Below are 13,080 nucleotides of genomic sequence, written 5' to 3'. Positions count from 1 at the left end.
TACAGCACACAGCTGCACTCACTGTGTGGAGTCACTGAAGTTAGTATTGCATCATCCTCGGATCCCAGTCAATGCAGTAAAGTGGAGAAGGGAGTACAGGCAACAGTTTCAGCACTTACATTTTTAAATAGGTTATACTACAAATACGCTGGTAACAAAGTCTTATTTTCTCTGCCATACAATTTCAAATAAAAAACACACAAAAAATCCTTTAAAAGGAGAGGTCTTTACCCATTAACTTATGCCTGTTATTTCCTCTTCGGTAGGTAAAGGTTTAAGGATGAAGCTTTGTTTTTTTCTTTTCCTCCAAAAGTTGTTTTTGTTTGTTTGTTTGTTCTGTAAACAAAATGACAGAATATGCAACTCTAGAGTGGGGGATTTCATAGTCTTCTCTATGTATGAGGGATGTATGTGTATATACCTGTTGGGGAAACTGTAGCCTTTCAGAGGGGAGAAAGGTCTGTTATTCTTTTGCACTAATTTCATTGTTTTATTTCTTGTTTAGTACCCAGCCTCCTCCTCTCTTGGTGATTTTAAAAATGATCTAGTGTCCATCCCCATTCCCTGATCTGCCCTTGTGGCTCTGGTCTAAGGTGCAGGTGAGCGTGTGTATATGTGTAGTGTATGTGTATGTGAAAAGGGCAACAGTGGGTGTCGAGTAAACCTATTGATTTTAAACAGGTGAAGCAAACACTATTGGCCTTAAGAATTAATTACTATTATTTTTGGACAAATGGAAAAAAAAATGTATGATTGAGTAAATATGCAACACTGCAATAACATGTCAGTGAATGGACTTTTTTCCTACTCCAAATAAACCATTGAAAATGGATCTCCCGTGCTTCTCATTCATGCCCCTTTGACTCTGTAGGATAAAATGGTGATAGAGGTACAATACAGCTGAGGGCCGGCCGGCCACACCCACCCACCCACACACACGCGCGCGCACGCACGATGTGAATGACCTTGGGATGACCTTTCTTTTAGAGTGCCCAATATCATAGCAGAGCATAGGAAGTAAACGTCTTAACCACATAAAGAGTATTTCTACAGTTGTAATGCTGCCCGTTAGCTATCACAAACGATTTATGTGCATCACATAATAAAAAATACAATGAGAGGTGGCTAGAGATATTTTACTTGCCTGCACGTGTAGATATATGGAATGTTATTATACAGAGATTCAATGACCCTGTGTGGCTAAAAACAGAAGATGTAATGTCGAGGCATTTCATATAATGTGCATACAGTCTCTTTATTTTAACTTTTTTTGTGTTTTGATTTTTTTTTAAACAAAATCAGGAAGATATGATTTGTGGTGCGTAACAGCCTGTACTGTACAACGAAAAAGAAACACAAAAAAACCAAAATATTTTATATTATAAACATGGACAAATAATACAAATTAATTACTGAAAAAAGCAGCAACTGGGTAAACAAACCCTATGTTTTTCACATTATGATTTACATTGCAAGCAGAAGTCTGTCCTCACCATTGCAATAAGTTAAAATGACGTGCCCTCATAAGTTAGCCAATGAAAACTCATTAAGATGAAAATGGAGGAAATGCACTGGTAAAATATAGTCGGTCACTGATCAAATTGGCAACGTAAACAAAAATATCTCTTCTAGATATGCTGTGAAGCTTTTACAGTAATGGGGGGAGGAACAGAATTTTGTCACAATGTCTTGACATACAATCAAATGATCTTTTTTTTTTAAGAAGAACGGGTTACACCCGTATATTTGTCATCGCAATTACATATAAAAATGTATATTGGCTTTTTCAATGCAAAAGGTGAAGTAAATAAATTATCCAGAATAATAATTAAAAAAATCTGAAGCTCACATTCACATATGAGGGCCACATCCTTCAGAAGAAGGACTACATTTCCCATGAACCTTTGCACAAAACCATAGAGGCACACTGATGGCACTGTCTGCCGTGACCTTCATCCTTCTCAAACAGTGCTTGACATCCATGGGTCTTGGAGGAAGACTTTACACAGCAATAATGAAGTAAACAATGTCTGGGACAAGAATACAGTCAAGCTAAGAGAGTTTAGAGAAAAAAAGTATTGCTAAACAGCAACACCGTATAGTGTTTTTTTGTTAAATCTAATCAGCAATAAGCAATTTCTGTACTCTCTGGGGGCACAGAACATTATAACAGTCTAAATACCACATTGATAACCTTCTATTGGTTATTTATTGTGCTCTTCCTTGAGATAGGAAGTGCTCTGTGCTAAAAATCTGTTCTAACGGCCAAATTGAGGCCTAATTAAATTAAATTATGGAATATGAATTTAGTTCGTAAGGAACAGCGAATGGCTCTCTCGAAAACTTGACTGTCAAGAAGGGAAAAAAGGTACCAGACAACTGGCAAGACAGCAGGGGCTAATGAAATGTGTGGGGAATACGGTCTTGGCTGATTCAAAATGGCTGAGAAGGACTGAGAAGACGCAAGCTTGCACGTGGATGGCACTGAAACAACAACCAAGTGCAAAAACAAACAAACAAACAAAAGAAAACAAACGACAGGACTGTGGTGAGACGGTATGAGAAGGAGTAGAACGAACAGGGATGAGCAAGTGTGGTCAGAAGCTCAATGTCTGCTGCTGAGAGTGTCTTTAACACCTGTAAACATGATTTTTTTCTTTTTCTACCCTTTCATACTCTCCTTCTCTTAAACAGGCTGTTGACGTTTTTTCCTCCTGATCTCAATTTAATTTCAAGTCTTTTTTTTTCTCTTTTCATTTTTTTTCTTTTTCTTTTGTGAGTGTGTGTGTCATTTGTAGGCTAATTGTTACTTGGTTGGCTGTTGAAACGAGTCTAGTTATTTTTCAAGTCGACTTATCCTCCCAATAAAGAGTTTTTGCCTTTAAAAAAAAAAAAAAAAAAATGTCCAGGACTATCCTGAGCCTGTGGGGCTGAGTAGACACAGTAGGAGTCCAGGCCAAAATCCAACATGGGGGAGGGGGGGGTATCCTTCGCTCTCTTTCTCAATTAGAATGGAGATGGTCCTTCCAGCTTGCATCCAAGCAGGGTCAAGAGTACAAGATTTTGAGGAAAAGAGAAGGATATCCCACCATGACAACTGTGAAGGAGAATACATTAAAACCTGTGCTGTGCAGAATGAATGGTCTCCGATGTTCCAGATGTCTCTCTTTGTTGTTTGAGCTTGTTTTGTGTTCTGAAGTCTCCCTCCACAGTCTTCAACATAAAGTGCAGGCAGCATGTCTAAAACTGCTCCCCTCACGCGAGAGAAGGACTAGAGTCTGCCCCCCGACTCAGGGGTGTAGCTTGTAAAAAGAAGGGAAGCTGGCCTCGGTGGCTGGGGTATGGAGGCATGGAAGAAGGGAATCAAAATTTGGTTACGCAGGAAACGAGGCACAAGAACAGCACCTCCGCTCCTTCCAAGAACATCCCTCCAATTTTTTGTTTTCGTTTGTCCTCCATTTCTTTTTCTTTTGTCCACCTCCTATAACCCCCACCCCATTCCCATTCCCAAACCCCCCAACTTCCCTTCCCCCTCCCTTCAGGCTGTTTTCCCTCAGGTCCTCTCCTCACTCCACCCGGACGAGCAGGCCGTAGAGCAGTGTGCCGCCGCGCTCCTTGGTCACCCACTCGATCTCGGTGTTGCTGAAGCGCGGGTCCAGCGGCTCGCTCAGCCCCAGGGTCTGCGGGCCCACCTTGTAGGAGCCCGGCCGCACGCACACCTGGAAGGCCACCTGGGCCAGGTGGCAGCGGTGGGATCGCGGGTCCCGGAATCTAGAAGAGGGAGTGCAGGGAGGGGTGGGGGGTGAGGGGGGAACAGAGAAAGGCTTTAATCTTAACTTCACTCTTAACATCACCTACATCTGAAAACTCAAATAATTCATGCCATAGAAACACAAGTCTGTCAACAAGTGCGAGGTATTAAGGTATGCCATGTAATGCACACTGAATACTGAAAAAAAACTGTATACTACACACTTTTTAAATTGTAACTAAAAACAATTCCATCAAAACACAGATAGACCTCTGTTTCTCAAGGTCACCGAGTACAGTCGATATGAAAAAACTTAAACAATTGGTTTTACCCAGCGAGTTGCTGCAGCCAAAAGCTAAAGCAGCCAGGCAACTACAGCGCTACACTCTGGGGATATGTTTTTGAGGCCCCATGTTCATGCCCCCAGAGTGTAGCGCTGTAGCTGCCTGGCTGCTTTAGCTGTAAGCTGCCGCAACTCAAGCTAAGTAAAACAGATTGTTTTCGTTTTTTTTTTACGCACTGATAGTACCCGTGAACTCGAGAAAACAGAGATCTATGTGAAATATCGCCAGATGTCTCCTTTAAAAGGGAAAGACACATGTAGAACCAGAGGGACAGACGGTATAATAAACAGAAAGAGAAAGAAAACAGGACGATGAACAGACACAATGAACTCCTCCCTCTCCCTCGACTTACTGCACTTTGGGGGCGAAGATCTCCAGGCCGGAGTAGCGCATGGTGGGCGAGAGCTGCACGCGCGGGACCTCCCTCTCGGGGGCGCTGTTCTCCTCCGGCTCACCGTAGCCGCCCTGGCTCTCCGTCTTCACCGGGGACACGGAGAAGATGGACGACGACTCGGCTGTGGCAGACCACATCAGATGGTCAGATGAAAACACTCTATGGTGGGCCAGCAAGGTGCTAAGTGTCATTTCAATCTCATACATAGACCTCCTTTCCTACTAAATTTTCGACTCAATTTTGGAATTTGAGAGCAATCTGTCTCTGTAAACGTCATGGTGGGCCAGTAAGGAGGAAAGGGTTTAATTTCAAACTCCTTAAAATTCTCCACTTATCCATTATTTTTCAAGACATCAAAAACATGTCTATAAAAAAGTCACTCCAAGTGAAATGTAAAATTCCATGACTTTTCCCTGACAAAAAAAAACTAAATTTCCATGACCTACTCTATAATGAAGGGTACAATATATATATATTAGTTATATATATATATATATATATATATATATAACTAAAGATTTCATAAGAGTGACATAGCATTTTTAGAGTGGGAGATGAATAAATGGGCATTGATTAAACAAAGTTGGACTAACCACAACTACTCAAGTGAGCAGTAAAGCTCATAACAAGATATAGACCGATTCTGTGTGGAAATATACTGTATTTATATTGTATGTATTTTGGCAAGTAAATTAAACTGCTATAGTAACTGCTACAATAAAATAATATTCCATGACCTTGCCCCAAAATGATAAAACTCCCTGACTTTCCATGTCTGGAACAGACTTTCCAAAATTCCATGATATTCCAGAAATTCCATGACCCGTGGGAACCATGAATTAACAAACAACAACAGTCTTCCTTTGTTCTTTTAACCTCCGTTAATTACAGATTCAAGTCTTGTTGTCAGGTTGTGTTTGTGGATAAGTGAACTATGGTCAGATAGATTAGGACCTGACGATGGATCAATCAATCAATGCAGGAGGATGTCTAGTAAATGGAGAGTTCAGGGAGCGGATAAGCCAACTGACTTAGACTTGAGATTAATGAATGGAAACACAGGGGAACAGGAGAGGTGGATGGGTGTGTGTTTTAGGACAGTGCAGACATGAGTGGGTGGAGGGTGGAGTCTGAAAGCTGAATAAATGGATAGTGGAAGGATGAAAGGATGGATGGATGGATGGGTGGGTAGAGATTGGAAAAGGTGTTCCTAAGAGCAAAGTGACAATGGAGAGATGGGTGTAGTAAGAGGGGGGTGGGGGTCGATAACAGATGTAGGGATGGACAGATAGAGGAGATGGAGGATGGAGGAGAGGACAGAGGAGAGGAGCATCTGTACATCCCCAGACCTGGGAGCAGCTGGCTGAGGTCCAGTGTGCGTCGGAGGGCTCCCACGCTGGTGCCGTGGTAGGCGATGTGCCACTTCTTAAAGGCGTTGGACACCTCACAGTGCGGCTTGATCCTGGACACGAGAGCATGAGCACCATAAGGGCCAACACAATCCACTTTACCACAGGAGACAAACACTGTTCTCTCAGCTTTATATCACTTCCTGACTAAATCTCTTGCACTTCATTTTCTCAAACAGTAAAAAACAGACAACAAAAATCTATCAAGCGAGTACTTCTATTTTCGTCTACTCTCTTTAATGACAGTTCTTAGAGTTTACATGAGAAGTTTATCCATGCAAAACCATTACTTTCAAAGGTAAATGGGTGTTGGTCAGGAAGTGAAATGACATGTTACTGACCGTAGGGCGAAGCGGCACCAGCCGAAGGGGAGGGCGTAGTCCCGGGGCGGCTCCCCACGTTTGTAGTACGCCTCGTCGCCACGGAGCTTGTGGCAGGACTCACAGTAACACAGGTTATACTTGGCATCCTCGTTAAAGTAGCCGTCTTTGGGAGAGATGGGTGACAAATACATTTCATTATTCCTCAAATATTCTACATCTAACAAATAAAATCAGGTAGAAAATGAAGGACTGTAAAAAAAACTTGTGCTGTGACTTTTAAATATGTTTTACACCCAGGATTATCAATGCTGTAACATCTATATCTAATGGTTGCTTCACATAGGAGAGAGAAAGAGAGAGAGAGAGAGAGGAGAGAGAGAGAGAGAGAGAGAGAGAGAGAGAGAGAGGGACAGAGGGAGAGGTGCTCACCAGGTAGAGTGAGCAGGTCTTTGAAGCGGGAGCACAGGGCCTGGTATTCACACGTCTTGTTGGGGTTCACCTCCGGAGGGGGCGTCCAGCACACACTCTCTTTGATCCCTGAGAGAGAGAGAGAGAGAGAGAGAGAGGGAGGGAGGGAGGGAGAGAGAGAGAAAGAGGGAGAGAGAGAATGTGGCACGCGTGAAGGTAGGAACGCAGAGGTCTGAGCTATTGTGCAAGTGCTTGGCCAAGTTACACCAGTTCTCAGATTGTAGGTACGCTAACCTACAACGGGTGATGGTCTCATATACCTCAGCTTATCACCATCAAATGGCATCAGTAAAGATTATGGCTAAAATATACACAACTAGTGCAAATGTATTAGAATAAAACATTTGAAGTACTTCGTAGGTGTACAAATATACAAATTTCAGCGAAATTCTGAAAACCATACATAGTCCAATCAGGGAGGTCATCAAAAAAACCAACAAAAAAAACCCGAAATAATATTTGAATGAAAATGATATTTTGAATGAATATTTGCTCTCTTCCCAGGCAGAGCAAAGGCCCGAGTTCCAAACTTCCACGGGTTTTCCTTACCATCAACCATGTCCGCCTTCTCCATGTCGGCCTGGCAACGCGTCTCCCCGCTCTCGGCTCCCACCTCCGGCACGTTATTGGTCACTATGGTGACCTGCCATGACAACCAGAAAGAAGCAGCGTGTCACTTCCTTGTTTCTCTCCCCGTGGTCGTCTCGGGGATAAGACGCCCGTGGGAACCACAGACACGGTGCCAAGCAACACAGGCGCCGTCAAATGAGCTTAGCTCGCCTAAACCCGGGTCAGACTGGAGTATTTTAGGCAGCACGGTTGCAAAAGCCGGCAGATTACGAGGGTGATACAATGAGCGACGCCTGTTAGAAGCAGGGCCGGCTAAGTCAGTCAGTGTGCTTAATAGTTTCAAAGCTGATCTCCTGCTTAGCATAATTGGGCTGGAGGGAGCCAGCAAAGGGCCAGCCAAAGGCTATTTGTCTGTGCTCTGACAATGTCAGTCATTGCAAGAGGTCCTAAAAATTATGCTGTCAGCCACTATGCATTTAGGATATTAAAACAGGATAACATTATCAACTGTAGCCACTAGCCATGTTGCCATGGAAGCACACCCTATAGTACCAATTCACTGCCAATGAAGAGTTCTATAAAACTGAAACTCCTTTTCAGTTTTTCACAGCTGGTCCACTGTTTGTTGATAATTGTGCATTCATGGTGGACTATTCCCCAGAAAACATCACAGCAACGTCCAGAGTGTATTGCAAGGAGTCAATCAGGGCTGTGTGTGTAAACAAGCAGATTACACACACAAGCAGATTACCCCCCCCCATGTGTTTGTTTGTGCAGTGGGCTTAACCTGCCTGTTCACACTGCCCGTAGAGGTCGATGAGGGGGTAGCAGGGGCAGGGGATGTCCTGGGCGGCCACTCCCTGGTCCATGCCGTTGACGTAGAGGTGCAGGCAGCTGCTGGCGTCCACCAGCAGCCCCAGCACGGTGCCCTCGGGACACGTGTCCAGGTTGGGACCGTAGTTCTCACAGATCTGAGGGAAGAGAGACGGAGAGAGGAGTGAAGGGAAAGAGAGAGTGTGAGCAATGAGCAATGAGCATGCATGCTAAGTGAGAATTAGGGCTGGTTGAGAACAGAGGGAAAAATGCCAAGACCTCAACAGTAGTGTGTGTGTGTGTGTGTGTCCAAGAGACACACACACACACACACACACACACACACACACACACACACACACACACGTGTTGAAGTGTGGTGCGTCAACACCATCTTCACTAGCTGCAGCCAGTTAAAAAAAAAAACACATCAACCAACCTCGGACCCCCTCTTGCTTCTCTGAAATCACCGGTGTGGAAAATATGCACTAACTTACTCAATTTAGGAAGTGAAGTTCAAGATTTTATGCCTTAAAATGACTTTAAGGCATAGAACATACATTAACAGTGCAATATTCCATGAACACTAATCGTGTGTCTCTTTCTACTGTGCTATAACAATCAAATTATCATTCCGTGTATAATTCATTTCACTGTGTTTGTTTGTTTGTTTGTTGTATGCATGTTCATTTATGTCTGTCCTGGTAAGTAGCTCACGGTAGGAATGGTTTCAAAATAAAACAACAGTTTCAAAATACAGGGTTCCCACTCTAAGTCAAATGTAAAATTCCATGACTTTTCCCTGACTTTCCCTGACAAAAAAACCTGAATTTCCATGACTTACTACAGGGTCATTCCAGGTCAATTCAACCATGGCCCACGCACTTAGGTCTCAAAAAATTCTGAAAAAATGACCAGGTGTACCTATGTTACCCAGGAGACACATTGTAAAATTACTTATGTATGTAAGATCAATACTTTCCAAGTTACAGCCAGTTTTACGGGGGGAGGGGGATGTTGATTTTGTTCGGCCTCTTTTTTTGTCTAAGTTCACAAGCCCATACCCCAAGAACTAAACCAATGTAGGAGGCTCAAATTTTGCATGCTGGTACATAATTAAGCAATAAGCCCTGAGAGGCCGTAGGTTACGCTGATTCTACAACAGCTAAGGGGCGTTGTTAGGCACGACGCGCTAGCGGAGCAAAATTCCCTGATATTCCATGTCTGGAATAGACTTTCTAAAATTCCATTATATTCCAGAAATTCCATGACCCGTGGGAACCCTGAAAATAAAAGCCCCCCGAAACAGGAATGCATGCAAATGCAAAAATGCATTAATAGCAATAGAATTGAATAAAGGTCGAAAATAAAATCGTGACTTTTAAATTGAAAATTAAATCGAATCGACACCGACCCCTAGTGTGAATGTGCTTGTGTGTGCATGGGGTTGTGATTGTTTGTGTGCGTGTGTGTGTGTGTGTGTGTGCATGTGTGTGTGTGCGTGTTACCTTGAGTGAGTTGTGGAAGACGGAATCTCTCTGGAGTAGCCACACGGAACGCTTGAGACAGCAGGCTGTGGAAGGGAAGTTGAGCCTGTCGGGTGAGTGACCAATTACACCCAGCGACAAAGACGACGTCCACGATGGATTCAGACGGTCGATCTGGAACTGATGGAACACAGGAGACTGGTTATAACCATGACACCACAAACAAACACACACAGACACAGACAAACACGCACGCACACACTCATACACACTCTAAATACAAAAAACACATAGAAAAAAAACAAGAGAAATGGGGTTGTATAATCTGCATTGTTTATATAACAAAATTAAACAAACAAACAAACAAGCAATCAAGGGTACCAAATGTCTCTCCCTCTATCTCTCACACACACACACAGACACACACACACACACACACACACACACAAACACACACACCTGGAAGAGCTGTTGCCGAGGCAGGGGCTGTGCTGTGACCAGCAGGCCCTGGTTGTAACTGGACACCCGGGCGGCCGTCAGGTTCTGATTGCCCAGCTGGATGTTCTTCCCGTGGTTCTCCAGGAAGGCCATGACGGTGGGCACCTGGGTCGGCTCCACCTCACACTGCACAGGGACCAGGGGCATTAGATGGACACAACATACAGTAGACAGAGTGTATATGACTGCAGAGCATGTATGAAATGCGCTATATAAATAAACTTCACTGGACTATATAGGATTATATACTACTAAAACAGTAGAGTTTTAAAAAGTAGTAAATGTTGGGCAGTTTCAGCATCTTATTCCACGTCCTTCATCTCTTTACCCCAGTGAGTTGAGTTCCTTCATCACACCTATCATTTCCTTTGCCAGCTCTCGCACACTGGTCAGGTTTTAGTGGACGGGGAAATGACTAAATCTCTTCCTCACTGCCCTCTTCTCTGCTCTCGCACACTGGTCAGGTTTTAGTGGACGGGGAAATGGCTAAATCTCTTCCTCACTGCCCTCTTCTCTGCTCTCGCACACTGGTCAGGTTTTAGTGGACGGGGAAATGGCTAAATCTCTTCCTCACTGCCCTCTTCTCTGCTCTCGCACACTGGTCAGGTTTTAGTGGACGGGGAAATGGCTAAATCTCTTCCTCACTGCCCTCTTCTCTGCTCTCGCACACTGGTCAGGTTTTAGTGGACGGGGAAATGGCTAAATCTCTTCCTCACTGCCCTCTTCTCTGCTCTCGCACACTGGTCAGGTTTTAGTGGACGGGGAAATGGCTAAATCTCTTCCTCACTGCCCTCTTCTCTGCTCTCGCACACTGGTCAGGTTTTAGTGGACGGGGAAATGGCTAAATCTCTTCCTCACTGCCCTCTTCTCTGCTCTCGCACACTGGTCAGGTTTTAGTGGACGGGGAAATGGCTAAATCTCTTCCTCACTGCCCTCTTCTCTGCTCTCGCACACTGGTCAGGTTTTAGTGGACGGGGAAATGGCTAAATCTCTTCCTCACTGCCCTCTTCTCTGCTCTCGCACACTGGTCAGGTTTTAGTGGACGGGGAAATGGCTAAATCTCTTCCTCACTGCCCTCTTCTCTGCTCTCGCACACTGGTCAGGTTTTAGTGGACGGGGAAATGGCTAAATCTCTTCCTCACTGCCCTCTTCTCTGCTCTCGCACACTGGTCAGGTTTTAGTGGACGGGGAAATGGCTAAATCTCTTCCTCACTGCCCTCTTCTCTGCTCTCGCACACTGGTCAGGTTTTAGTGGACGGGGAAATGGCTAAATCTCTTCCTCACTGCCCTCTTCTCTGCTCTCGCACACTGGTCAGGTTTTAGTGGACGGGGAAATGGCTAAATCTCTTCCTCACTGCCCTCTTCTCTGCTTCACCTTCGCTGTCTTCACTCCTCCTCTCCCTCATCTCTCACCTCCCCTCTCCTGTCTGATGGGGTGAGGGTCAGGTGATGTGCCTTTCATTTTCACACTAACCCCTGATGCTCTCCCATCATCCATCTCTCCTCCTCCCTCCCTCCCTCCCTCCCTCTCCTGGGCACCATCATCATCTCCTATTTATTCTTCCTCTTCCCCACTAACGTGTGCTGTGTAAATCTCCTCTGCAGGCGATGTCTGGCTGACAGAAGGGGCTTTGACTCGGTCTTCCCTCTCCCCCTTTCTACCCTTCTCTCTCTCTCTCTCTCCTCCCCGGCGTGTCCTTCTCTCCCTTTCTGCCCCCCCCCTCTCTCTCTCACTCCCTCACCCTTTCTCTCTATCCCTCCATCTCTCTCTCTCTCTCTCTCCTCCCCGGCGTGTCCTTCTCTCCCTTTCTGCCCCCCCCTCTCTCTCACTCCCTCACCCTTTCTCTCTCTCTCTCTCTCTCTCTCACTCCCTCACCCTTTCCCTCTCTCTATCCCCCCATATCTCTCTCTCTCTCTCTCTCTCTCACCGGCGTGCTGTCCTCCTCTCCCTCGCTGCAGCTGTCAGAGGAGAGCGAGGGCGCCTTGACACTCTCCGTGTCCTCCGAGGCGGACGAGCTGACGATGGAGATGGCCGTCACCTTGCCATACAGGTCCAGCACCGCGTACACATTCTGCAGGGCGCACAAGCACACAGAGGGAATGAGTGGGTCGTGTGTGTGTCTGCTTCTGTCCTTTGTGTGTGTGTGTGTGTGTGTGTGTGTGTGTGTGTGTGTGTGTGTGGGTTATGTAGGGTCTGAAGAAGAAAAACATGACACTGAGTAATATAGTGAATGTGAGTCTGCTTAGTCAGCATGAAGGAAAAGCAAACTGTGATATGTAGCATGGGCAAGTGAGCCAACAGAAGGTAGAGTAACAGAAAGTAGAGTAATAGGTGTGTGGTGTGTGTGTGTGTGTGTGTGTGTGTGTGTGTGTGTGTGTGTGTGTGTGTGTGTGTGTGTGTGTGTGTGCACAGTGGAGAAAGTAAACAGAAAACGGAATGGGGATAGATAAATTGTGCATGGCAGGTGGTTGTGTGTTTGGGAACTAAAATGAGAATAGGGCAGATGGCATCATGTGGTGCAAGTGTGTGTGATCAGATTTACCTTTGCTACCGCTGTAGCAGCTGGCCCCATATCCTCTCCATCAATAAAGATGTGCATGGTGTCATCACTACACCTCTTTACTCCAACACGATTCCCAACCTGACACACACACACACACGCACGCACGCACACGCACACACACGCACGCACGCACACACGCGCACACACACACACACACAGACGCGCACACACACACACACGCGCACACACACACACACACACACACACACACAAAGACACACACACGCACAAATACACACACATACACAAATACACACACACACACACAAATACACACACACAGAAGCAGATGGAAAATGACAGTGAGTGGGCAGATAAAAAATGCAGCTGCTCTCAACAGGCTCTCCTCACCTCCTCCCTCTATCCTCCTCTCCCCACCTCTTCCCTCTATCCTCCTCTCCCTCCCTCCTCACCTCATCCCTCTGTCCTTCTCTCTCTTTCCTACCCTCTATTCTCTCT

At 45.3% G+C, this 13,080-nt stretch overlaps 1 protein-coding gene across 3 annotated transcripts in view; it reads right to left on the bottom strand.

The window, feature by feature from the left end:
* Positions 1 to 1,236: 1,236 nt before the first annotated feature.
* Positions 1,237 to 13,080, bottom strand: part of neurl4 (neuralized E3 ubiquitin protein ligase 4) — a 28,797-nt gene continuing 16,953 nt past the window's right edge. For all 3 annotated transcript variants that reach the window (XM_076289166.1, XM_076289167.1, XM_076289168.1), the window contains exons 19-29: positions 12,601 to 12,699; positions 11,986 to 12,129; positions 10,019 to 10,183; positions 9,581 to 9,739; positions 8,051 to 8,230; positions 7,239 to 7,332; positions 6,651 to 6,758; positions 6,240 to 6,384; positions 5,839 to 5,951; positions 4,448 to 4,610; positions 1,237 to 3,771 (exon numbers count right to left, since the gene is read on the bottom strand). In XM_076289166.1, the coding sequence (XP_076145281.1) occupies positions 3,567 to 3,771; positions 4,448 to 4,610; positions 5,839 to 5,951; positions 6,240 to 6,384; positions 6,651 to 6,758; positions 7,239 to 7,332; positions 8,051 to 8,230; positions 9,581 to 9,739; positions 10,019 to 10,183; positions 11,986 to 12,129; positions 12,601 to 12,699 (1,575 nt within the window). In that variant the 3' untranslated portion in view covers positions 1,237 to 3,566. The remainder of the gene's footprint in view (positions 3,772 to 4,447; positions 4,611 to 5,838; positions 5,952 to 6,239; positions 6,385 to 6,650; positions 6,759 to 7,238; positions 7,333 to 8,050; positions 8,231 to 9,580; positions 9,740 to 10,018; positions 10,184 to 11,985; positions 12,130 to 12,600; positions 12,700 to 13,080) is intronic.

Source organism: Alosa pseudoharengus, unplaced genomic scaffold (genome assembly GCF_046254945.1).
Source record: "Alosa pseudoharengus isolate Yale_2024_CS ecotype anadromous, Long Island Sound unplaced genomic scaffold, YU_APseudo_1.1 YU_APseudo_1.1_scf_17, whole genome shotgun sequence".
Classification (NCBI taxonomy): domain Eukaryota; kingdom Metazoa; phylum Chordata; class Actinopteri; order Clupeiformes; family Clupeidae; genus Alosa; species Alosa pseudoharengus.
The sequence above is the reverse complement of the archived record's forward strand: the minus strand, read 5'-3'. Positions and strand labels throughout refer to the sequence as shown.